This window comes from Artibeus jamaicensis, unplaced genomic scaffold, assembly GCF_021234435.1.
Source record: "Artibeus jamaicensis isolate MK-2021 breed Jamaican fruit bat unplaced genomic scaffold, CSHL_Jam_final contig_540, whole genome shotgun sequence".
NCBI lineage: Eukaryota > Metazoa > Chordata > Mammalia > Chiroptera > Phyllostomidae > Artibeus > Artibeus jamaicensis.
The window spans coordinates 1,371,213-1,398,917 of NW_026521879.1; the positions used below are offsets into that span (position 1 = coordinate 1,371,213).

The window sequence follows — 27,705 nt, forward strand, 5'->3', positions numbered from 1 at the left end:
AAAATTGAACTTTTTGGAAATCTCATAACAACGAATTCTTCAGCCTGACTGGTAAGAGGAGCAAAGCCAGCAGCTGGCGGAGCGGGGTTGCACAGGAAAACTAGGTCAGACGGACTCAGGCGCAGGGATCCCAGGTGTGGGGTTGCAACGGACGGACCCAGTGAGCGACCCAGTGAGTGACAGGCGGACCTAGCAAGGGTGCAGGGTGGCAGGTTGACTGTGGTCACACAGTCGTGCGCAGACAGACCAGGAGGGAGTGAGCAGTGAAACAGGACTGAGCAGGCCCCAGCGGCAGGAAGCAGTACAGGGGGCCGCCATTTCCCCGCTCTGACCCCGCCCCCACACACAGTGTCACAAACCAGCGACCTGGGCGGCCCTGCCCTGGTGAACACCTGAGGCTCCGTTCCTCATACTTAACGGGAGCAAACAGACCAAAAATGGCTCAAGAAGATCTCAAAGCCCCAGAGCTCATAAATCTAAGTGACAAAGAAATAGCAAAACTTTCAGATGCACAGTTCAAAACACTGGTCATCAGGATGCTCACAGAACTGGTTGACTTTAGTCACAAATTAGAGGAACATATGAAGGCCAAACTAATTGAAAGGAATGGAAATGCGCAGCAAACCAACAGTAATGGAAAGGAAACTGGGGCTCAAATCAATGGAGTGGACCAGAAGGAGGAAAAAATGACCAACCAGAAAAGAATGAAGAAACAAGAATTCAAAAAAATGAGGGGAGACTTAGGAACCTCCAGGACATCTTTAAATGCTCCAACATCCGAATTATAGGGATACCAGAAGGGGGAAAGGCACAGCCACCAGTGGAAAACTTATTTGAACAAATAACAAAGGAGAACTTCCCCATTCTGACAAAGGAAATAGACTTCCAGGAAATCCAGGAAGCTCAGAGAGTCCCAAAGAAGTTGGACCCAAGAAGAAATGCACCAAGGCACATCATCATTACATTAATCAAGATTAAAATGAAGGAGAGAATCCTAGAAGCAGCAAGAGATAAGGGGACAGTCACCTACAAAGGAGTTCCCATCAGAATGTCAGCTGATTTCTCAAAAGACACCTTATAGGCAAGAAGGGGCTGGAAAGAGGTATTCCAAGTCATGAAATCCAAAGACCTACAACCAAGATTACTCTATCCAGCAAAACTTTCATTTAGAATGGAAGGACAGATAAAGTGCTTCTCAGATAAGATCAAATTCAAGGAGTTCATCATCACCAAGCCCTTATTATATGAAATGTTAAAGGGACTTATCTAAGAAAAAGAAGATAAAAAAGATGAACAGTGAAAGGACAGCAAACTCACAGTTATTAACAACCACACCTAAAACAAAAGCAAACTAAGAGTACAGCTAGATCAGGAGTGGAAACATAGAAATGAAGATCTCATGGAGGGTTAGCAACAGGGGAGTGGGAGGAGGAGAAGGGGGGAGAAGGTACAGAGAATAAGTAGCATAGACAGTAGGTAGAAAATAGATAGGGAGGCAAGAATAGTATGGGAAATATAGAATCTAAAGAACTTGAGACATGTGGTCATAAACTAAAAGGGAGGAATGGTGGGGGTCGGGGGATGCAGGGTGGAGGGGAGTGAAGGGGGATAATAGAACAACTGTAATGGCATAATCAATAAAATCAAATCAAATAAAAAACATTATAATTAAAATGGCAAAAGTTAAAGATAAAGAAACAAATTTTAAATAAAGCAAGAGCAAGGCAGTCGGTAACCTACAAGTTATCTCCCATATAACTGTCAGCAAATTTCTCAATAGAAACTATGCAGGCCAAAAGGCACAAAATATTCAAAGTGATGAAAGTTAGGACCTACATCCAAGACTATTCTACCCAACAAGTGTCTCATTTAAAATTGAAGCAAAGATAAAGAGCTTAGCAGGTAAAAAAAAATCTAAAGGAGTTTGTCACCACCAACACCATCAAACCAGTGTTACCAAAAATGCTAAAGGGACTCTTTAAGAAGAAACCCACTCCCATAAATATGAATAATAAAAGAGCAATAACTATGTGCCTATCAATAATCACTTTAAATGTAAATGGATTAAATGCTTCAGTTAACTCAGTTACAAAGGGTAACTGAGTGGATAAGAGGACAAGATTCACACATAGTTGTCTACAAGATACCCACTTTAGATAGAAAGACACACAGATACTGAAAATAAAGAGAGGAAAAGTGTATATCATTAAAGTAAAAATCAAAAACAAGCTGGAGTGGCAATAATCATAGCAAACAAAATACATTTTAAAGCAAAGGCTATAATAAGAGACAAGGAATAACATTTCATAATGATAAAGGGAGCAATCCAACAAGAGGATATATAACTCTTATAAATATCTATGTACATAATAAATGAGCAACTAAATATAAACCGCAAATATTGACAGGCATGAAGGAAGAGATGAACAACAATACCATCATAGTAGGGGACTTTAACACCCACTGTTATCAATGGATAGATCTACCAGACATAAAATCAATAAGGAAATAGCAGTCTTAAACAACACATCAGACTAGATGGATTTAATTGGCACTTTTTGAGCATTTTACTCCAAAGCAGCAAAATATGCATTCTTTTCAAGTTTTTGAAAATAACACTTTCCAGGATAGACCACGTAAGGCCACAAAACAAGTCCCAATCAATTTTTAAAAATTAAAATTATATCAAGAATTTTCTGTGACTACAATGATATGAAACAAAAATCAATTACAAGAAGCAAATGGAAAAGCACACAAACACATAGAAGCTACATAACATGCTATTAAACAATGAATGGGTTAACAATGAAATCAAAGAAAAAATCAAAAGATACCTTGAGATAAATAAAAATGAAAACACAATAACCCAGAACATATAAGGTACACAGCCAAAGCAGAATTAAGAGGGAAATTCTCAGCAATACAGGCCTACTTCAGGAAAGAGGAAATATCTCAAACAATCTAAATTTACACCTACAGAAACTAGCAAAAAAAAAAACACCACCAAAACCCAAATTGAATAGAAGAAAGAAAATAAAGATCACAGTTGATATAACAAAATAGAGTCTAAAAAACAATACAAAAAATCAGTGAAACGAAAGAGCTGTTTCTTTGGAAAGATAAATAAATTGATAAAACTTTAACAAGATTCATCAAAAAACAAACAAAAAACGAGAAAGGTCTCAAATAAATAAAACCAGAGAGGAAAGAGAAAAAGTGATAAATGATACCACAGAACTACAAAGGCTTAGAAGAAAATACTATGAACAATTATGTATCAACAAATTGAACAATCTGAAAGAAATTGATAAATTCTTCAAAACATACACTCTTCCAAGACTGAATCATGAAGAAACAAAATATCTGAACAGATTCATAGCTACTAAAAAAATCAAATCAGCAATCAAAAATATCTCAAGAAACAAAAGTCCTGGACTGGATGGCTTCACAGGTGAATTTGATCAAAAATTCAGAAAAGAATGAATACCTCTCCTTCTAAAACTATTTCAAAAAACTGAAGAGAAAGGAAGGCTCCCACACTCATTTTATGAGATGAGCATTAGTCTCATTCCAAAACCAAACTAGGTTTGGAATTATAAAACCTATAAAAAAAGAAACATTATAAACAAATGAAATTATAAGCTAATATCCCTGATGAACATAAATGCAAAAATTATCAAAAATATTAGCAAACTGATTTCAGCAATACATTAAAAGATCATATATCATGATGAAGTGAGATTTTACCCAGGATGCAATGTTGGTTCAATATCTGAAAAACAATTAATGAGATACCCCATATAAACTACCCAAAGCAATCTATAGATTCAATGTAATTCCTACCAAATATCGATGGCATTTTTCACAGAATTAGAACAAATAATTCTAAAATTTATATAGAACCATTAAAAGACTCCAGTTAGCTACAGCTCTAGAAAGAAAAGAACAAAGCTGGAGGTATCGTGTTGCCATATATTAAACTATAGTACAAGTCCAGAGTAATCAAAACAGCATGGTGCTAATCATAAAAACACATAGATCAATGGAACAGAATAGAGAGCTCAGAAATAAACCTACACCTATATGGTCAATTGACATGACAAAGGAGCCAAGAGTATTCAATGTGTTAAAAACAATCTATTCAATAAATGGTGTTGGGAAGATTGGACGGATATAGGCAAAAAATGGAACTAGATCACTTTCTTACACCATATACAAGAATAAGCTCAAAATGGATTAAAAATTTAAGTGTAAGACTTAAAACCATAGAACTCCTAGAATAAAAAAAACTGGCGGTAAATTCTCTGATATTTCTCTTAGTAATATTTTTTCTGATATATCTCCTTGGGCAAGGGAAACAAAAAGTAAACAAATCTCATATAGTAGGTCAAAGCCAAATTTAAAATTGTTTAAAATATTAATAAAGGAAAGAAATCTTAAAAATGGAGTTGGCACTTAAAATCTTGAAATAGTAAAGGCTTTTAATGCAACCAGACAAAATTCTGAAAACACATGAAGAAAATACTGATAGATTTGATTCAGATTTGGCAGATCCCTAGTCTTTCATTTTATCATAATTTTTCTTCTTCTTTTTACCAAAAGAAAGTGTAATAATATTGAAAACAAAAAGGACCTATCTCAAGCTCTCTTTAACTTTTTAGTATTCTTATGATTATTTATTTAATTTGGGGGAAAAATAAAGATATTTGAAAAGTTCCTTGAGGATGTTGAGTCTAATGTATAAATGTCTCTTAAATTCATTAAATCATCTACAAAGGAATACATGATTTTAGTAGAGTTTTGAGTACTGCAGTTCCCAGAAATAGGTTATTAAACACTAGAATGTCTATCCAAAAGATATCATCAACCTGTCAGGTTGCTCAGTTGGTTGGAGCTCCATCCTGTACACCAAAATGTTGTGGGTTCAGTTCTTGGTCAGGGTACATAACCCTCTGGGTTTGGGTTCCAGGGTGTATATAGGAGGCCATTAGTCAATATTTCTCCCTCTCCCCCACCTTCCTCTTTCTCTAAAATCAATAAATATATCCTCGAGTGAGGGTTAAAAAATGTACCAGCAATTATATTTCAGTATTAGGTGATACATTTCATTTTCTCAATATTTAGATGCCATTAGTAGTTGGGTTTTTTAATGAGTAAAAAGTTGCAGACATCAGTGTATAATGTAAACACTAAGAAAATAAAAATATCGTGGTTCCTGTATTTGTGAAACTTCTAAAATCTTTAATATACTTTTGTATACAATGTGGTAGATTTTTTTCTCTCAAAAATACAAAGTTATTTTCTTTAGTTTAATTGTTCTGTTTCTGTTATTGTTTTTATTTTAGGGACTAGAGAAATATAAAAAGGAAGAAAACTTTGGAGGACAAATGAGACTATAACATAAAAACTTATTTACCACTGCCTTCTGTTGTACAATTTTCTCAAATCAACACTATTTGGTTAAGGAAATAGACAGTGTTACTGATAGGCACGGACCACTAACCCAAGAATGGTGGTACTGTTCAACTACCATCTCTTTTCTTGACCTTGGCATTATTGACATTTTGGACAGGATAACCATTTTTGCAGCTTATGGACTGCACAGTATTTTGCAGCAGCAGCCCTGGCCTCTACATACTAGATGTATACACCTCCCCAAGGTGTGACAACTAGAAATGCCTTCAGATTTTGCTCTATGGCTCTGTGGGGGTAAAATCACCCCTGGTTGAAAACCACTGGTCTACAGGTTAGCAATCATATCTATAATGTAGTCTCATTATGAATCAAGGCCCTAAGCATTGAGAAATGTTATCTGTTCCCAAGGATCCACTTATAATTTATGTCTGGATGATATATAGACTTGTTTACTCCATCAGTTCAATCCTAAAAACACATGTGTTGAACTAGAGAAAAAGGCAACTTAAGTGACGCTATGGCACTAAGAGTGCTGTACTTCTCAGTGTCCTCCCTTCTGGCCATCATCACGTAACCAACACAATGGGAGTAGTCGTATTCATTAGTTAAAAAAATATTTTATTTCAATGTTTCAAAAGCAAGGTCTCAAGATGGTGGTTTTCTTTGTAAGATAGAAAGTGACAGAGCTTTAAGGCATCAGGCTGCCCTGGTCACATGGCTCAGTAGGTTGGAGCATCATCCAGTACATCAAAAGGTTGCCAGTTCCGACTCCCAGTCAGGGCACATGCCTAGGTTGTTGACTTGATCCTGGTTGGGGTGCATTCAGGAGTCAACAAATTGATGCTTCTCTCTCACATTGATGTCTCTCTTTCTCTCTCTCTCTCTCTCTCTCCCCATTTCCCTCTAAAAATCTATGGAAACACATCCTCAGGTGAGGAATAAAAGACATAAAGGCCAAATGTCCCCTGGAGGTCATGCTATATGAAGAATTCAAATTTTTCTTTCTCTTGGACTCCTAAAACAATCATATTTTGCACTAATTTTTAACCTTTTCCCCACATCCTAATTCCTTATACATAGCCAGTAGCTTTCAGTGCAGTACTCTTACACTGCCTTCCGTGCATCACTTCCCCTCTGAACTTAAAGACAGTGGCAGTACAACAGTTGGAGGTGAAAAAATCTTTAGTGAGTTCTAGGCGGTGGCCAGCCTCAAAGCTTTAAAGAAGCAGGGGCAAAAGACAAAGCTAAGAGGAGCACAAAGGAGTATTAGCAATATGGATAATTTAGCAGGGGACTTAAACAGTATCAATGGTGATGGTAAAGGAGCTGACATTTATGGTATCATAACATTTACCAGGAATTGACCTAAGTACTTTGCATAGATAGTATCACTTCACTCAAAAACTCCTATAATTTTCTTACTATTGCTATTTCCAGCATACAAATCAGGAAATGAAGGCAAGGAGTTTTAAAATATCTTTCTCAACGTGATGCAACCAGTGTGGGAGAAAAGTGACGGAGAAAGGAAAACCATCAAGGACAAAACTAAAGCTGCTCATGAGGACTTGCAGACAATGCATTCATTGTGCTGCAGCTAATGCAATTCTGCTATCAATCCTTCCCTCTCCAAGTCTCATTCTCAGTTTCAAATTCCAAGAGAGTACATCTAATATGCTTAGCTATGGCCTGCCCCTGTTAAATTAATAAGCTATGATTAAAAAGCATAATAATGTAATACAGATATGGTCAACCCTGTATATGAGGGGCACAGCCTAGAAATGCAATACTGGTTGTAAGTGGGCAGCCACTCCAAGTGGTATCTACTTTATGACCCAGTGATGTAAGGAGCTATCACAATTTTCTGCAGCTGACATGTGATCCAAAAATTGGAATTATATTCATTAAGTTAAATATATAATGTTTAGCGTTATTATTTTTTAGTTTCTCTGAAGTGTGTATATGTATTAATTGAATTGGGAACCATCTAGTATCATTTTTCTTATAATGAAAAACTTCCTGAAGAAGCCCATTTTACACTGAGATGATACACTTCTATTTCTTCTATTTCTGACACCATGCTATTTTAGTTATCTGAATGAGCCACTTGCTGAAAACGACAACAACAAAAAAATGCTGGGTTAAAAAATAATCAAATACAGCCTGGCTGGTGTAGCTCAGTGGATTGAGCATAGGCCTGTGAAGCAAAGGGTTGCCAGTTCTTCCAGTCAGGGCACATGCTTGGGTTGCAGGCCAGGTCCCCAGTAGGGGACACATGAGAGGCAACCACACATTGATGTTTCTCTCCCACTCTTTCTCCTTCCCATCCCCTCTCTCTAAAAAATAAATACATAAAATATTTTAAAAAATAATAATCAAATACATTGACGAACTGGTAAGAAATGAAGAAATTCTTGGGGCAGGTGGGAGGAGGAAGAAAAAGAAAAATATCCTGAGAAAAAAAGTGAGAGCCAATGTAGACTCTTGTTACAAGATTATCTGTCAAGTTCTGTACACCTAGAGCTGCTGCTTTAATAGCTGTGCAGTTAGTTGCCACAGTCAGGAAATAATGGCAAGGGCCCATGTAAAAGGGGGAGTTTATTAGGAGACAAATATCTGGGGCCCAAAGGGCTGCATTCCCAGTATAAAGGTGAATGAAAAAAACACCGGATGCACAGGTAAGGAAAAATGCCTGTCTTGACCTTGGAACCCAGGAAAGAAAGAAAAAGTCTTCCCTTCAAATATATAAAAAGCTGTTTGGATTTTAGGCCCAAATTCAATTTACCTGTTTAATTCAATACATCTCCAGTGAAGAATTTAATCTGGTCCTAGGGTTTTTGCTACCTGGAAGCAATTTGCAGAAGCAAATTCTATTACTATTTAGAAAAACTCACTTTCAACTCAAGTCTCAAGGAATCCTCACAGTTACAACCCCAGAAAGATGAGTACAAAATCAAAAATCACAAGACACAAGGAAAGAAGCACCATGAGCAAAAGCTAGAAGAAATAACAGGCAGCACAAAAGACTCATACAATTTTCAATATTGGATTTAACAGGCACAAATTATAGACTGTGTTTAATTTGCATTAAAAATTTTGAAAATGGCTCAAAAATAAAACCAAATAGAAATTCCAAAAATAAAAACTATTTGAAAATTTCAAGGCGAACCACTTAAAAAAAAGATGAGGAGAAATGGAGAATAAACTGAGATATCTGTTTTACAGATGTTCTAAGAGATAATGAAGAAAATGGGAAACAAGCAACACTACAGATAAAATCATTAAGAATTTCCTAGAATTGTTGCAGGACAATAATCCTGAGATTCAGGAATCTTCTCAAATGGTTAAAAAAATTTTTTTTAAGGAAAGAAAGGAAGTTAGGGAGAGAAGGAAGGAATGAAGGAAAGAAGGGAGGGAAGAATCATACCTAGATTCATTGCTTTGAAACCGTGAAAACAGAGATCTTAAAAGCAGCCAGAAGGAAGGAAGAAGGTAGAGGAGGAGGACTGGACACTAGGTTTTAGACAGAAAAACAGAAAATAAATTAGGTAATTATTATTAGGATTGAAGTAAATTTTCTTCGCGATTCGTGAATATGACAGGTAAGTGTCCTTATTAAAAGCAGTGAAAATGTCTTCAGTACAAGGAGGGGGAAGCAGGAAACATAAATTCATAAAGTGTTTCGACTTCAATGAAATATATAACATTAAGTTATGAACTAAAAACAAATTTCCACAAAGCACGAAGAAAACAGGTGGAAAATAATAGCCAACCTTTACTGAATCCAAACATTTTTAAGAGAAAAACTGAACAGTGAGGGAATATCACGGGTGAACATTTGCAAAGTGGAGTCAGAATGCAGAAAAAGACAACGCACAGGACCATATATGTCTAATACAGGCTATTTAGTAACCGTAAAGTTACTCTTAGCACTGCTCATTAGATATTAAGGCTTCGTTCCTTATCCCTGCTATTTTTTTTTTTTGCGAATACAGTTTGTACGTATAGATCAGTTTCATTAGAATGACGATGAGATGGACCACAGAATATATACTTTTGAGAAGTATTTATGCATCTCAATATGGAAAATATTCACTTCATATTTAATATAAGCTTTTAAGTTAATTGTAAGCAGACGTCCCATTTATGTTTTTAGGAGTGTGTACTGAGGATAAATTCCAGCACCGAGTTCTGTTTTCAAAGAGCTCAAATTGCCCGAACTTTGCTGGATATTCTAGCATTCGATATTTTTCTAGCATTACTTGAGACCCATGACTCACAAATGCCAGGGAACGTAATCACAGCAGTAAGAACAGGTGAAAAGTTGTTCCTGGTTGTGTTACATAGGCGCATACAATTCCCGTCATTCCCTGTACAGAAATCAACAAATACACAGAGGCACCGCAGATTCTGTTGCGCAGCGCTCCCTACGGTTCCTGGTATTTGTAGTATTCTGATGAAACACTGCCAGCGTGTTAACTCTTGCTGCAGAGGGAATAAAACTACACTTCCCACAATGGCGCGAAAACGTCACAGGTCAGCCTACGTCATTACTTCAGCCAACCAATGACAGCTCCGGGCGGCAGTGAGGCAGCGCCGTCGGGCGCCAAAGTGGTTTTTTTCTTTTTTTTTTTTCCGCCGAAGCTGAGCGGGCGCTGCTAGCGGAGGCGCCATATTGGAAGGGACAAAACTCCGGCGACAGCGAGTGACACAAATAAACCCCCGGACCCCCTCGTTCTCTAAGAGCTAAAGGCCCGCGATGTTGTACCTAGAGGACTATCTCGAAAGTGAGTGGGCAGCGCTGGCGGGAGCAGCCTGTGGGAACTGCGGGCGGGCAGGAGCGCGAGTGGACGGGATGGCGGGATGGCGGGAGGGAGGGGGAGGCGGGGGATGTTTCTTTCTCACGGTAACTGGCAGCCTCGCTCTGGGCCGGTGGCTCCCTCGACCCCCCCACGCACGCATGCACGCAGTGACGTAGGCGCGTACTTTCGCCGTTGGCCCCGCCCCTCTGACGGACTCTACCTTTGACAGTGATTGAGCAGCTTCCAATGGACCTGCGGGACCGCTTCACGGAGATGCGAGAGATGGACCTGCAGGTGCAGAGTAAGTCGGCGCGTTTAACCTTGTTTGCTGTGCACTTTCAGTGCCCATCGACTCCAGCGCCTCTACTATTTGACTCTCCTCCTGCTCACTGACAAGTACATAGGAATTGTCAAAAAGAATTCTCAATGACAAATCCTGCCTCTTATTGCCTCCCACTCTGCTTTCTCCTGGCTTTGACAAGAGGGGACATTAGACATTAGAAGGCTTGTGTGTTTTTTTCTTGAATTTTGGGCTGTGCAATAAATTTCCTGTACCCTCCTTGAGGATGCAGATACATGTTTTAATTCACATCGGCATAAATGTCAAAATTTTGACTTTGAGCCTTTATGTATTGAACATAGATTTTAGCATTTATACTTTTGTTAAAGTTCATCCTAATAGAAACTTTTCAAGAGCAGAAAACACATAGAAGCACGGATTATATGTGGTTTGTTTTTTCTTTAAAGACCCTTGACATTTCAAATTCGAAAAGTTACATATTATAGAATATATTCTTAGTTGTCAACGGCATGGTGTATTGTTAGTCAAAATAAATGAGGAAAATAAAAAATTTGTCTCTTCTGTTAGTGATAGCTTGGTAATTTAGTAACTTTTTTCCAAAATTAATCTTGCTTTTTCATAACAGCATTATTTGGTTTATAGGATTTTTTCTGTGAAGTTTCTTAAAAGGGTTAATAATTCAAAAAGAATCAGTGCCTTTGGAGATAAGAAGGTGAATACTTAGAGCAACATTACACTTAAAACAAGAAAACTGCTCGGGCTGGTGTAGCTCAGTGGGCTGGGTGTTGTACTGCATGCGGAAGGGTCACTGGTTTGATTACAGTGATTCATGCCTCCAGAGTACGTGCCTGGATTGTCGGCCAGGTACCTCGTGAGAGTATGTTAGAGGCAGCCTATTCTCAACCAGTTGATGTTTCTCTTGCACATAGATGTTTTTTCTCCTTTCTCACTCCCCTCCTGTCTTTTTTAAAAAGAAATAAAATCTTTAAAAAACAAACAGGAAAACAGTCATGAGTACCAAATTTATGGTCATTATGTTTTGAGAGAACCTCACAAATCTCCCCCCCTAAAGTAAATATAATATAGCTGTTTACTGCCTCGTGTAGATACTATATTAAAAATTAAGAATGTGAAATAAATTGTATGACACACAATGAAAATGAATAATCAAGTACTTTTTTGGCCATATGTCACTTTCTTTCTTTGGAGAAATGTAGGTACTCTTTAATAAAATTACTTAAGTGATATTAATGACTAGCCTTCATGGGGTATGTCTGCAGAAGACATTTTTCTTAATCTCATTTATTCTGTGTGTTAGGCTATACAGAAAATGTTTCTAGGGCTGCTAGATTTTCTTATAAAAGTACTGGTGAAGGAAGAGCTGGTTTTTAGGGTGTGATAAAGAGGAAAAGAAGTATCATGAAAAGAGATCAGAGAACCAACATTCCAGAGTGTGGGAGTCTTGAGGTAGCTAAGAATCTGTTCTTTTCTCTCCCCTTGCTTCTCTGCCCCACCACCACCACCACCACATACAACTCATTGTTCAGGAATATGGTTTTCTCAGCCCATTGTCATTTCCATGTGGCACATAATACAGGTGATATATGAAACCCACCCTCTTTTATTCAGTGTATTGTGGTGTGGATGTCTGAATTCTGTGCTTATCCACTTGCCTACAAAGTGTAAAGTTAAAACTACATTTTAACTTTAATGCTACATTTAATGTAGTTGAAATGCTAGAGATTTTCTTAAGTAGCAGTGCTGTCTATAGGTTTGAACACAGATTTTGATGTCAGATCTGAGTTCATTTTAGGGCTTTACTGACTTATCTATTGACCTTGATCTTGTTACCTCTTCTGAGGAGTTTTCATTGTCTATAAAATGAGAACCATCTGAAAATTAAAGTAATACAGAAATTAGAACATATAGTACCTGAAACAAAGTAGGCATTGAATATGGAGTTGCTTATTTTATGCTTTTTTATTATCATTACCAATTTTAAATTTTCTTGTAATTTGGACTTAGCTTATGCAAATTAGAGGTCTTTAAACTTTTATTTAAAAATAATAATTAGAATTTTCTAAAATTAATAGGTATCATGGATTCACAAAAGAGGCCTGGTTAAGCAAATATATTTGGCAATGCTTATTTAAGTAAAGAAAAATTCTTTTAAAAAGTTAACTGTAAGACTTATCACTGGAAATTTCCACAATTTTGAAGGATAGAGTAAAAAAAGTTTTCAATTTACATGGCAAAAGAATCCCTTTTATTTATTTTTTCTTTTTTAGCAGTCATGAAATGAGGTGACTGTTCTTGGCAGTCATTTAGAAAAAAAATTACCTAGAATAAATAAAACTGTATTTAGTGAATAAATGATTGTACATACTGCATTTAATCATGATATGAGGTGATTGTGTATTTAAGGCCATATGGTAAGAGGTTAATATCTTTTTTATCACTTTTTTGTATTAAAAGAAATGTGACAAATATCTAGTGGTGCTTGCAATAAGAAATTGTGTTTTGGCATATTTGGCTGATTTAATAGCATTAGCTTTTGACCTCAGCATATTCAGAAACTATGGTATAGAGCCTGTCTATGTTGTTGACTACGTTGACTATTGGGAAAAGTTCTGAAATAACAACAAGAATAAATTATTAGAGAATATTGTAACTTTCTTTTTTACTAAGGTAATTAAAGTATGATATACTCACATAACTAAAGCATGACATATTTAAGTTAGTGGCCAAGCGAAGGAGTGTATGGTGTCAGATATTTGTCCCCCCCATCAAACATGTATATTAAGTGTATGGATTTAGCCATCTGAATAGGAAATGCTTTTATTATGTTGTAGATGCAATGGATCAACTAGAACAAAGAGTCAGTGAATTCTTTATGAATGCAAAGAAAAATAAACCAGAGTGGAGAGAAGAACAAATGGCATCCATCAAAAAAGTATGTTCAACCGTCTGGGTGATTTGTTAGTTAAAAGTGGGACCTCTCAGAAAGATATTTTAAAATTAAATAGTTTTCTGGCTATCAAAATAAGGGAACATTTTCAGAATGTAAACATTCCCTTACTTAGAATGTAAATAATTGTTGTGTTTTAGAGCTTCAGGTGTAGGAATTTTTAATCATTGAAGTATTTTGGTAAAAAATTATTTCAGTAGTAAGTGACTTTTATTAGAGAATCATAGTACCATAAAATATACACTTTTAATTAGCAAATCTTGAAGCATACTTTTTATATTGCTAGTTACCTAAATAGGTGGACTCACAGAACATAATCTTAAGAGCTGTAGGGATCCTTAAAAAATTTTTTACTTTAAAATTCTAAACTTATACATGAGTTAGGTCCAGAAATAAAGAATTCTTTGTGTTTTTAATTAGTTGTATAGTACTTAAAGTTATCATCAGAGTAGAATGGCTATCAGCTGTCCCTCTAAGATTTACTTTAAAGGTATGATCTAGTTTTTCAGGGGTACATTGAAAGAACTCTTTAAGCACCTGGCTTTGGTTATGACTCTGCCATTTAGCTCTGTGACAGTGGACAGGTCCTTTAATATCTCTTAGTAATAATGGTTCCCCCAGCCCCAACCTTCATAGAGTTGTTCAAGGATCAACTAATAAGTTCAAAACCTACCAAATAAATGACCAATTACCAAATAAATTTGCATAATTTATTTTACCACATGGAGGGTGATTATTTCTGTTAGGATAAGAAAAATTTTAGAATTTATGACAGTTGGTCCTGGTTTAGAGGACACTTGGTGACTTACATGTGTTTGAGTATAGACATAACATATATATCTCCTAAACACATTCCTTATGACTTTTACCTGTTACATTTTGGGGGTAATACAGAAAAGTCTAGTAGTACATGGAAATTTATAGAATCCATTTTTTAAAACAATAATTTTATTTATACTCAGGAAAAATCTAAACTGTAGGTTGAGTTGTACGAATTGAGATCTAACTTAAAATGAGAGTTATAGAGCAATTGGAAAATAGGGACATGCAAGGCAGAATTTTTTTAGTAGTTGTATTTTCATTAAAAAAGTTTTAAAAGTGGAGACCTTAAATGTTCCCTACAAATTAGACAGATCTTAACTAAAAAAAACTTTTTTGAAAGAAAAAGATAATTTATTAGCTCATATAACTTTTACTGGTATGGAGGCTAGACTTGGAATAGTATTTTTATTTATATCTTTTCTAGGAATTCTGAACATCTTTCTTTAATTCTTGGCCATTGTGCATAATTTCTAATCCTGTCTAACTTCCACCCTCTCCTTAACTGGATTTTTATTACTTATTTAGGATGACTCAGTGATAACAAGGTATGATAATTTTAAGATTATTAATTTACTCTTGAAATGAAAATTTTTTATTTAGGATTACTATAAAGCTTTGGAAGATGCAGATGAGAAGGTACAGTTGGCAAACCAGATATATGATTTGGTAAGTAAAATTAATGTGCATGATATGCCATAAATACTGAATTATGTTTATTTAAAATATTATTGGCTTAAATGTAATAAGAACAGACTAAAACATTTAATTTGAGAGTTTGGTGTCTATTTGGTTTCATTGTGGAAAAGAGTCCTAGAATGTCTACAGTGTTTACTTACAGGTCAAGATCCTCACATTTTAGCCAAATCTACATGCCTTCAAATTGCATCTGATGTTAGACTTTTTTTTGTTTTTGTTTTTTTTAACAGGAATTAGTGTTTAGCTTTATTTTAGTAATCTTTATCTTTTTAAGGTAGTGTGTTTACTTTCCTGATAAATCACGTTGGGATTGTTTCTGTGGTAAAATACACCTAAGACCGTGTTGACAAGAGTTCCTGTAGTCCAGTTAGAAGGAAGAAGATCATACTCACCTGTATTCAGTGATGTCAATAGACAGTACACAAACACAGCTGCCTGAGGTGTCAAAAATGGGAAACAGTAGATTAAATGAACTTTAAAAGAAGGGTTTTTTTTTTTTTTGCAGCAATGCTTATTAGAGATTGAAATCACTATTAAGGCAAGTATACACAATATTTCTCAAGCTGGTATAAATATGGTGCTCTTTTTAGTGTAAAGCATCTTCTCCTAAATTAGCTGCTTTAAGTAGTACTCATTTTTGGTTTGGCCTCAAGGCAAGTTGAAGCTGAAAACAAATGTTCACTTTTGGTTAACTTTACCATATAGATTTTATATCTTATTTTATAATCTTTTCTGGACACAATCTTACTACTGAATAGGTACATGTAAATTTCATGATCATTGGTAAGCAAGACACAGAAAAAGATGCATACTACATACGGTGTACATTATCAGTACTTATACAAAACTAGAAAACATTTGTCATGTAAAGCCATCGAAAATGTTTAGTTGTTTTTACATACTGAAAATATTTATGGCTATAATAACCTAGGCTTGTTTGTCTCTACAATTATTCTGAAAAATAATCATTTTTTCAGAATAGGTAGAGGGGGCTATAGCTTGATTTACTGTGGAATGAAAAAAGTTCTTAACTGTTCTGATCTTGCATTATGTTTAGAAACATAGAAAACAACATTGTTATTTGAACCCAAGACTAATTTTTTTAGTAACATTCTTCCTCATATTAAATGACTATATGTGTCCATTTTTATTTAGAGACTACCTGCTTTTTAAATCATACAGCTCTTTGGTTCTATTCTGTTTTGTTTGTTTTTGTTATTTCCCTTCTTTTTATACCTTTATTAAAAATAATTCAGGCATTTACAAAAATACATGTAACATAAATATATGCTTTTTAAATGTGTGTGTATCTATCTGTTACTTATGAACCACAGTTTTCATCCACTCTGTGCTTGATATAATGGAATTTACCTGGGTATAATGGAGGAGTAAAGAGAAAATACTACGAATAGCTCCTGTTTTTAAGGTAAACTAGTTGGGAAGACATGCCCACAAAATAAAGTGAAGAGCCTGAATAGAAGCATATAACAAATAAAGATCATTGAAGTTGAGTATTAAGGTGTATCTAGTAAAAGACTGAGCTAAGCCATGTGGAGTTATTGTTGATTTCTTGGAAGATACAAGTTTTGAATTTATTCAGAGGCTCAGGGGTCTGGGCTAGGCATTATACTGAGGGGAAAGCATTTCACTCAGAAAAAAATGAAGATTAAAATTAAATTCTTTGTGGAGGGTAGATTATTTACTTAGAGAATAGGTAATAAAAAAGTGATGTGATTTAGCAAAAGGTAATAAAAACAGGTTTTATAACAGATCTATACAGACAAGATTTCAGCTATTCACTAATAGCAGGCCTTTGGAAAAGTTGTTCAATTGTGGAACCTCACTTTTTTTACCTTTGAAACAGGAGCATTAATTTGCACCTTGAAGGAGGAGTTACCATGTATAAATGTGATGCTTTTAGTAGGCATCGCTCCTTCTTTAAATCCTCATTCCATCTCATTTCTCTGACTGACATTTTCTACTTTCTTGAAGCCACTTTTCCAGCTCTGCCAGGCTGAACCTGTTCTATTCCCATTCCCTCAGTGTTTCTAGCACTGCCTTTTGTCTTCTCATCATTCGTTTTCTCTCCTCCTTCCCTTTCCTGCCTCCTCCTCTGCTTCCTTTTTACTTTTTTCCCTCTCAGACCTTTCCTCCTTTTTTAATACTCCATTGCTATTTCAAGTGACCATTGTATTCATAATATAAAAATCAATTCTTCTTTGAGACTTAATATTAATCATCAGTATTATTCTCTCACCTTTGTGGCTTTCTCTTCCTTCCTGAATATCACTTATAATGGTTGCCATTCCCCAGGGTTTGGTGCTTGACCTTTGTTGTGCCCTACTCTATTCAAGTTGTTTCTTAGTATATAGAGGTTAACTCTCTTCCCATGGGGGTTCCCCCAGTTCCAGAGACCAGGAAGACCAAATGCCACATGGTGAAGACTTATTTATATTACAGTAATATAAAAATGCCAGTTTTACCTCCTTTGTGCCCGCACACACCACCCAAGTTGAAAAACATTCCTCCTCCGTTACTTTTCTGTGTGTTCTCTTAGTTTTAACGATTATACATTAATTATTCCTCAAGCTCAGATTTTTCTTCTGAGTCTGTCTGTCTGAACTCTGAGAGTTCCTAGGCCCTGGAACTGGGTGTATTAAAACTTAACTCATAGCCTCTCCTTTTTCTTCTCTCACTCTCTCAGCAACGCCCCCCCCCCCCCCCCCCCCACACACACACATTTTCTTTCTTAATCTCAGGAGAACCACCCACCTCCTAGTCATTCACATTGGAATACTGAAAGCCTCCTGGTCTCCCAACCTTCCCCACATTTAATCAATCACCATGTCTTGTTAATTTTAGTTTCAAGTATGTACCTCTCATCATCCCTTCCTCTTCACTTCAGCATGCTATTGTCCAAGTACTTTAAAAAGAAAAAATTGCGTGGAGTACCTTGCCTTTTCATCTTTGCTTGGTAAATTTTATCTTTCATAATCCTACACAGGCATTGCTTCTATATTAAAGTCATCTCAACAATCTTGATATTTGTGTCATTTATATCTAGAAGAGGCTTGACAACTTATAAGAGAAAAGCTACACAATGGTGATTGAATCAAAAGATTTATTTTTTATTTCATGTAAAATAACTGTTCTCAGAGAAGATAAACCAGGGCTCCAACATCCTCTGGTTCCCAGACTTTCCAGTGTGTTCCCCCTCCTGGACAAGCGGAAGAACTGCAGTAGGGGAATCCTCAAAAGGGCTCATTTTACAGTCTGTCAGCTCCTTTGAAGAGCCTTCCTGAAAGTCTCACCGGCAGACTTCCTGCTGGAAAGGAGGCTGAAAAAGTCATGTAGCAGGGCACATTGCCAGCCCTGTACGTGGGCTATAAGGAGGAAGGAGAGAATGCATGTTGAGTACCTAATTAGCAGTTCGTGCCTTGCCCTACCCTCAAGGGAATCATGCCAGCCTCCAAATCATTGTTAATCACAGTGATTAACAATGAATTTATTGTTACTCAAAATGTGTTGTAGTCATTTATTTACTTTTTTTACTTTTATTTACCTTTTACCTTTCGTCTTTTCCCTGCTAAGTGAATGTCAAGAACCATGTCCTTTTATGTGTGTGTCTTCATAGTTACTCCTCAATAAATATTTGTTAAACAAATCACCTGGGTAAGTTGATGGAGAAAAAGGAGCAGTAATATGACTCCCGAGATATGAGTCTTAGTGATAGATAGAGTTTGATGGTGTCATTGTTGGTGTCAGACACAGTTTAGTTGGCTGATAATTTCTTAAAAGGTAATAGAGTTACAGTGTAGTATGCTGAGATTGGTTTGGTAGACTGCAGTGCAAATAGCCACTTCTTTTCAGAGTATGACTTTAAACCAGGAAAAGGGAAAGTAATATAGTTCAGGGAAGTTTAGTTTCCTTTATGGAATCATTTTCAGACACCAAACAATTTTATGACCCATGACTTTGCTCAATTACTTTTGGTGTCCTTCTTTTTAAATTGCTCTCTTCCCCTTAATAATCATACATTACATATAATTTTTTTACTGTTTTCAATACCTTTGCTTTTAGAAAGGTTTCTTTTAAATTATAATAAAACATTTATTAAACATTATTAGACCTTGCTCTTGCCAGTGTGGCTTGGTTGGATGTCATTCCACAAACAGAGATGTCACAGGTTCAATTCCTGGTTGGGAGCATATGCCTAAGTTGTGGGTTTGGTCCCCAGTCAGGGTGCGTGCAAGAGGCAACCAATGGATGTTTCTCTTTCACATTGATGTTTCCCTTCCTTCTCTCTCTCTCCCCCCTCTCTGGAATCAATAAGAGAAAAAAAATTTTTAAATATGATTAGACCTTACTATACAAAGTAATGACAATACTGAGTATCCAGTTAACTCATTTCCAATAAAGTCTTAGATGATTATTATTTCATCCTCACCTGAGGACACGCTTATTAATTTTTAGAGGGGGAAGAGAGGGAGAGAAAAATAGATGTGAAAGAGAAACGTTGACCTATTGCCTCTTGTATGCACCTGGACCCGGGAGACTACCCAAAACCCAGGCATGTGCCCTGACTGGAAATTAAAGCTGGGACCTTTTAGTTTATAGGATGACACTCCAACCAACTGAGCCACTCCTGCCAGGGTCTATTTTATTATTTCTGTAAAATAATTAAATTAGCTGTAACCAGGGCCCCAGAGGGTAGGTGAGGTTCTAAGTCATTATGTACCCTCATAGCCTGGGACAGTAGATTAGTTGACTCGTGCATAAAAGGACAAAGAAGACTTTTTGGAGGTAATCCAACCCAATATTTTCCCAACTTCAATCATTTGCATTCCACCTTTTAAGGTTTTTACAATATGTCCATAGCCCCTGTACATCTATTTACCAAGTAACTTTTAAAATGAAATTTAAGGGGTAAACTTACAAATTTGATATTACTTACAGAAATGAAAACTAGCATTACTTATCACAAATAAATAATTATTAAAATGTTAACAGCAATTATCCATCCTCCTGGAATGTTTGTGGTGTGTGTGCTGCACCTTAGTGCCAGAGTGGCTTATGGTTCTTGAACCCTATGCTTGAGGCCAAGAAATGTACTTTATTAGCCACGCAAGTAATTCCAGTCAAATGGAAGGGAATCATTGACTTGTTCAGTAGGGAGGTCACTAAATGCATTTACCGCCTCAGATTAGTTCTGCTCCCCAAAATAACAGTAAACAATCCAAGTGAAAGTTTTTATAAACATTAAAGAGAAATTAAATTCTGGTAACATTTAACATTTGAGACCTTAGAATGCTGTGTACTTGAGAGGTGAGTAGGTGGGACATAGTGTAAATGTAAAATTACAGAACTTTTATTCATAGATCATTCAGTTAACAGTGCTACTTCTACTGATTAAGTTATGCTTAGGGAGAGAGCATAACTTTCATTCAGCAAATATTTATAGAGCTCCAGCTATGAACAGTTACTGCTAGGTGAGCAGTAATGACATGCATAGGCAAAGAATATAAGCAAACTAGTAAATAAAGATTATTTTAGATTTCACTAAGTGCTGTGAAGGATATAAACATTGTGAAGAGAGGGAAAAAGAATGAGTAACTGGGGGAAGCTATTAAGAGTATAGTCAGGGTGAATGTAGTCTCAGGAGGTGACAGTTGAGGGCATACTTGGAAAATGAGAGAGCCAGCCATGTGAAAAGCTTTAAAGAAAAACATTTTAGGCAGATGATGTGCCAAGTGCAGAGTCCGAGATGGAAAAGTGCTTGGCAGATTGAACCGGGAAAGTGGCCAGTGTGGTTGGAGTGCAGTGAGAAAGGAGGAGTGGTCTGAGGGGAAGCAGGCAGGAGCCAGCACCTGCAGGGGGTGCGAGTCCATGCAGCAGTGTGATTCTTATTCTGACGGCAGCGGGAGGATTCTGAGCGGAGGAGTGAAGTACACCCTAGAGGAAACTGATGACTGTTGTATGCCTTTGCTTAATAAACATATTTTATGGTAATTTTAAGTAAGCATGTATTATTTTGATAGATTTTAAGATATAACAATTGAGTATATAATCGTATTTGATTTTGCCCTTCAGTGTTTTACTAAGCATATTTCATTACATGATTTTTTTATTGAACTATTTTGTTTATTTTTAAAATCAGTAGTAAACTTTTCATTCCTGTGACTTGCACTGCACTTATAACCTCATTTATTAAGAGGACTGCATAAATGTCAACAAATGAGCAGATTTGTGGAGTTAGGGTTCAATAGAACAAACTAAAAATTTATTTCAGTAGTGTTTCAGTGAAATTTGACTAACAGAAAAAAATCTGTCTTTTATTACAATAATTTCCTTCTAGAATCCTGATACTCATAATCATCATGGACTCATTTGTGTTCCTCAGCCAGATGTCACTGTCATTGGGCTGCAGTAGGTTACAATACCTAATAAGGTTGATTTACGTATACTCTGATAAAATTTGAACTTTCTGTTAATACTTGAACAATTTCAGCAGTCTGTTACAGTGCTCAGTACCCTTGAACCTGCTGCTTTTTTATATCCTGCCCTGTTCCCGAGATGATTTTACTTCAGGCCAACGTTTTACCTATAAATTTGAGAATTCTTCATCTGGCACCTTAATTAAGGAAATATATTATGCAGGTTTGACCTTTCGATTTGTCTTCTACCCTTACTGTCTTTTAGGAAGATGATTAGATGTAGTTTATGTGCTAAGGCCTCAAGTATTTGATTCAGCCTAAAGATAGATAAAATTTTCATCTAGTTTAAATATAATTCAGAGATGGAAAGAATCATTTTCATGACTTACCAGAGAAATACTTTACTCTTATGGTTCTCCTTCCCCAATTTACCCTCCTTATTCACTATTACCTGATCTTTTCATGGATAGAAATTTATCTCTTTAGGTCATGGATTTCAACTTAGAACCCTCTAGACTGAGTGCTCATTTTAAAAGGGGAGGTTAGACATCTGAATTTTATATTTGTATGTATTGAGAACCATAAATCATGTAGAAACTTTTTAAAAGCTATGTACATTTAGTTCAATTTGGGTCTATCAATGACACATGAAAATTTGGATGTTAGAACACTGGAAGAGTCAAAAGAAGAAAAGGATTATAACTGTATGCAAAAATGTTAAAGAAGGAGGATTTTTGTTTCATGCACAGGAGCCAAGTGTAACTATGTATCTTTATGATCATGAATATCTTAAATATGCTGAGAGAATTTCCTTTGTCCCTGAAGAGGTCAGAAAAATGATGATAATTTTAAAGCACTGAGAATATAGTGTTATAGGGTATGGTTTTGGAGTCTAAGGAAACTTTTGTGGCTAGCATTTATTGACATTAAGTGGGGAACAAATCAACAATCGGACTCTGGGGTCAGCTTTGTGTTAGCAATCTGTAGTCAATAAAATATTAAGTCTCAGTTGGATCAGTACCCCCTTTACTGCTAGAAATTAGTCTTACGGGTCAGGTATGTGTGCAGGGGTCTGGTAACTTAGGTTCTTGCTTTGTCTATAATCTATGAGGCCATATGGTGATCAGCTGGAATAGATCCTTCAGCCATTCAGAATCATGTAGGTAGAGGGGATGCACTTTTTAGATTATAGTCAAGTTCAATTAAGCTTTTGCTGTGGCTTTTTAATACTCTGTAAGTATTCTGGTGCTTTATAGCTTCAGTTTAAATATGTGTTTAACTTACCTTCCAACTTCTAATTTGATGTAATACAACAATGGTGAATCTAAGAAAATTCTCATTGACTAATAATTGCTTATGTTATTAATCAGTTCATAATCTTTTTTACATATTGGGAGGTGGGAATGATTGTAAGCTGTTAAACAAAGCTGCCCACAACACTGTGGGTAAGGCTTTTCTGTGTTTGTTTTTTGAAGTTACAAATTTGTGTTTTTTGCATTATTCTTTGGGTTGCAGTGCTTTTTGGAGCTGTGTAGTAGTGGAAATTCTCATAATTATTTTCTATAGTTTCATGTATAATAAACCTTGTCACTACTGTCTTTAATAAAGTAAAGTGGTTTTTCATTGCAGGCTGCAGTGGGGTGTGATAATGTCTTCATCTTACCCTACTCCCACTCTCCCAACGGAGATACTAATAAGTTATATGTACCTATTACGGGCCACACCATACTCTACTTTATTTTTCTCTAAGAACATTTTTTGTCTTCCTGTCTCTTTACATTCTTTAGTACTCTTTTTTCTGTCTTTTTAAATACAATCCATTCTTCACTAACGCGTTCATGCTTCCTGTTTGTCTGTACTGCCCAATGTTATCTTTTTTAAGTGCTACTTCTGACCCCTTTTCAACTGTTGCTTATTTGATACATCTGCTGTATAGATATACTCTAAACCTTTATCATATTAAAAATCATATATAAATCTTGATTTGTTAGCTGAATCCTAATTACTATGAAGTCAGGGTTTCTCATACTTCATGTATCCTTCATGTAACCCAGCGCCAAGCACATAATAAGAACTCAATATTTACTAGTAGTGTATTTGTAGGGGAGAAGAGTGGTGGAGTACCTTCTGTGCATTAAGTGGTCTTGGAATCAAATATGAGTATTTTTCTGATTTCCCTTGAGATTAAATTTTGACAATATAAAAATATATTCTTGAATAACTGAGGTCTGTGTTCATACTTTATTTTTGGAAGGGAGGGCCCTTTAAAGGATGCTCAGTTTACCTGCAGGTTCTTTGAATAGGAGCAGTGCCCATAATATGTGACCCTATAGGATTTAAAATATTATAATTACAACTTCTGCCGAGCTCTGAAAAATAACTTGCATGTGAAGATGGAGGAAAATTGTGGTTTAAATTATTGAAAAATCAAACCAACACCCCAGTTGTTGCTGTTGATGTATAAAATATAAATAATAAGACAATATTTATGTGTTTTTAATTTGAATTACATAACTCTTGAGTTAAAAAAATTGGCTTTTGCATATACAGGTTCAGAGGGCAATGTTAGGTATAAATGGTGAAGCACAACTTACTACAGTTAGATCAGTGTTAAATCTCACTTCCATAATGCATTAGTTATTGACTTTGGGCATGTTACTTAACTTCTGTGAGCCTTGGTTTCTTCTTATGAAATGGAAATAGTAATAACCTATCTCAAAAGATTAAAGGGAGGACTAGAAAAAAAAGACCATTTAAGCACCGAGCACATTACTTGGTATCTAGTGCACACATAATTATCTTTTGCTACTTTTCTCTGCTTCCCCTTTATTTTGGATACACATTATATAATTGCAATTCTTATTTAAATATTTTGCTCTTGTAATGTATCATAGACATTTTGATATTTGTAAGAAGGTTATTTTTTACTACAACAGTGATCCTGTGCGAAATTAGAGTTTGAAAAAAGATGTCAGTAATGTAATGTGAATATTTTTCAAAGATTTCATGATTTTTCTGTTTCACTTCAAAATAGTAAATTTGAAAACATTTTAATATTAACCTTAAAAAATAAATTAAGGCTTGTTGCTAGTTTGAGATGTCATATCATTTTCTGAAATTAGTCAAAAGGTCTCTAGGTGAGTGAGAAAATAAAATTTGCTACCTTTACAAGGGCAGTAGTTTTACAATAAAACCATTTTAAACAGGCTCTTTGGGGAATGGCATTTTCTGGCTAAACAACCCTTTGTTTCAGCCCTTTACATAAATGTTTACAAGTATGGTGGCCCGCTTTCCTGCCTCAGAGAAATGTACATATAGAATAGAGTAGCTTCTTTGTTTCTGCACTGAGGGTCTTTCATCGGTTGTTCTGAGTAACTGACTGGTGTGGCAGTGTGGATGGCCTCATTAGCAGCAGGGTGAGGGTAGGCTGAAACTACTCCGGGGCATACTGTGAAAACTTACCGGACTTTTTCTGTGCCTCACCCCTCCCCCAGATCCCTAATGTCAGCTTTACTTTAGTTTTTATATCCCACTTTTTTCAAACATTTTTTAACAAATTGCAATTTTGTTTTCTTAAAACTTAAAGTTTATTAAAGAGGGCTTCAGAGATTATTTAGCCAGCGTCTTCATTTTATAGATTAAAAACCTGAAGTGTAGGTTAATTGATCTGCTCAAGGATACAACACAGATTCACTAACAGAAATAAAGATGTAGATTTCCTCATTGAACTGACACTTTAATAGTGTCCCAAATTTTGGTGGTTATCTTTGGTCTTCTTTGAAACAGGTAGATCGACACTTGAGAAAGCTGGATCAGGAACTGGCTAAGTTTAAAATGGAGCTGGAAGCTGATAATGCTGGAATTACAGAAATATTAGAGAGGCGTAAGTAAAATTTACAGTTTTCCATTAATGTTGGACAGTACGTATGCAAATCACCGAGGAGAGACCGGACCCACAGGGACTTCTCAGATCCTGCACTTCGCTGAGTGGTGGCAGCCGGGGCAAAAAGCTTGGAGCCTTGGCAGTCGGAACTGTTTGGGTCATGGAAACTGAGAGAGATAAATAGGGTAGTCATTCACCCACTATGAAAATAACATTGAGTCATTCCATTTTAAAATATGCAATGTGCTAGTAAGATGAGTGGTAAGAACAAAGATTTAAAGAAAAATAACCATCTAGAAAGAAGTCACCCATCTGTCATTAAATGTATTGACTTTGCCCTGCCTCTTTATGCTTTGTATAAACAGTAAACTTTGAGAAAGGTTATTATTTCTTCTTAAGAACTATCTTAAGGCCTTTGCTCAGCTGTGTTACTAAGAAAGATTTTAATGGGTTCCACAGTACTGTCTCTTTTTCTCAAAAAAGTCTTCTAAACTTTCTTGTATCAGCAAGAAGCCATGTTGATAGTATTTCTTTACAAGGCTTAGCATGATCTCTTGCTATAGTTTATCTATATCTCTTCTTGGATTTAACTAAGGAGCCTTCTCAAAAATGGAGACAAGAGCTTTGTTTAATTAATTTAGCACTTTTTCCAACCTAAATATTTAATGTCCATAAAGCATACAGTGTGGTGCTAAACCCAGAGTAGGCATTAGCTCAATATTAGTGAACCAAGTTAGTTTTTTGGCTGATTTGTACTAGAATTTACTTAAAGGGTTCCAACATCTTTTTTTTTCTTGGTGCATTTCAACAGCAAGAACATGTACTTATTTCTACACACAAATGAAAGGTTTCTTTACAGTATGAGGTTAATTTATCTCTGTTTATACTCTCACAAAAAGTCAGCTAGGGAAGCTGCCAGGCACAAATCCATCTTGGTGTCCATAGTTGCGTTTTGTATTCAACAGTAGATCCATAACTTTATTTATTTTTTAAAGATTGTTTATTTTTAGAGAGAGTTGAAGGGAGAGAAAAAGAGAGGGAGAGAAACATAGATCTATAGCCTCTCACTGGTCCCCAACCAGGTACCTGGCCTGAAACCCAGGCATGTGCCCTGACTGGGAATCAAGCTGGCAACCTTTCAGTTTACCAGATAATGCCCAACCTACTGAGCCAAACCAGTCAGGATGGATCCATCAATGTAGATGATCATCTGATATTCCAGGGGAACCCTATCTGAAGATAATAAGTATTTTGAGACAAAATAAAATATCCTATACCTGTTTTGATTTTTTTTGAAAGGCTGATAATAGGTACGATGATAATTTATGCCTATTCAGTACTGCAGGAGAATTCATGAAGCATCCTCATAAGGACACAGACATATTAGACTAAATTAGATCCAATATAAAAACTGTTCTACCCTATGCCCTGCCACAATTTCATCTCAAGGGATCAAAAGAAACCCAGAACATTTATTTTAAAGTATTTTAAAGCTTGGCGGTAGAGATTTTATGCTTCATTTTCCACAAGCAAAATCTCTGCCTTCTTTTAGGAAATTTTTACTATCTTAGGTTATTTTAATGATCAAAGAATTTTCTTTCATGTAGTAATGTCCCATTGCCTTATACTTTAGGATTTCCCATAGCAAAGTCTTCAATTCAGAAAAACTATGTTGAATTTTTTACCTCTTAGCAGTAATGGAGTTGTAATATCCATTCATCTACACTGTAACACTTACTGTTGTGAATTCCCTTATTAGACATTAGCATAACTTGAGCTGTTTGGTATTTAAGGTGAATATTGAGAAATGGGTTACTTACTGTTTATAGAAACAATAGAATTGGCTCAGGGTGAAATTGGCAGTGGTGACCTAATGTGTCTGATTAAAATGAGGCATATGTTTCAGTTTGCTAGTCCTCTTCTGAGTAAATGCAGAGTACCTGTATTTGATTGACATGTAAAGTTCTGTGGTGACAGTTAATGGCAATGAATCTCTGTGCTCCCCCACCGTTTTTAGGATCTTTGGAATTAGATACTCCTTCACAGCCAGTGAACAATCACCATGCTCATTCACATACTCCAGTAGAAAGTAAGTTTGGTTTAGTGCAAATAAATTTTTAAATACAATTAAAAACTCATATTACCTGTATATTCTTTTATTAGGTCTATACAACTGATTGATAAATAAGTATCTTTCTCTTTCTTTATTTTGTTAAATATGTATTTATTATTGCGATTACTGGTAGACTTCCCTTTTTCACTTGGGAAAAGCATATTTGATTTAGGAACAGGGAATTTGTTTTACTCTGGAATCCATATAGAGGAAGAATGTCTGGCACTAATAGTCTATACTTCTGACTGCCCTGCAAACACCTGGTTCTCCTAGG

At 35.9% G+C, this 27,705-nt stretch overlaps 1 protein-coding gene and 1 long non-coding RNA gene across 3 annotated transcripts in view; one reads left to right on the plus strand and one right to left on the minus strand.

Annotated features, from left to right (window-relative positions):
- LOC128628112 (uncharacterized) overlaps positions 1 to 9,746 on the minus strand; it is a 43,322-nt gene extending 33,576 nt beyond the window's left edge. Inside the window, exon 1 of the long non-coding RNA XR_008392444.1 lies at positions 9,693 to 9,746. This is a non-coding gene — a long non-coding RNA (uncharacterized LOC128628112). The remainder of the gene's footprint in view (positions 1 to 9,692) is intronic.
- A 309-nt stretch (positions 9,747 to 10,055) lies between these two features.
- The window catches only part of ING3 (inhibitor of growth family member 3), a 30,310-nt gene continuing 12,660 nt past the window's right edge, over positions 10,056 to 27,705 (plus strand). The window contains exons 1-6 of one of the 2 annotated variants that reach the window (XM_037139673.2): positions 10,056 to 10,199; positions 10,444 to 10,515; positions 13,368 to 13,468; positions 14,906 to 14,971; positions 25,222 to 25,318; positions 27,336 to 27,407. In XM_037139673.2, the coding sequence (XP_036995568.1) occupies positions 10,172 to 10,199; positions 10,444 to 10,515; positions 13,368 to 13,468; positions 14,906 to 14,971; positions 25,222 to 25,318; positions 27,336 to 27,407 (436 nt within the window). In that variant the 5' untranslated portion in view covers positions 10,056 to 10,171. The remainder of the gene's footprint in view (positions 10,200 to 10,443; positions 10,516 to 13,367; positions 13,469 to 14,905; positions 14,972 to 25,221; positions 25,319 to 27,335; positions 27,408 to 27,705) is intronic. The other variant, XM_037139674.2, reaches the window with a different exon arrangement.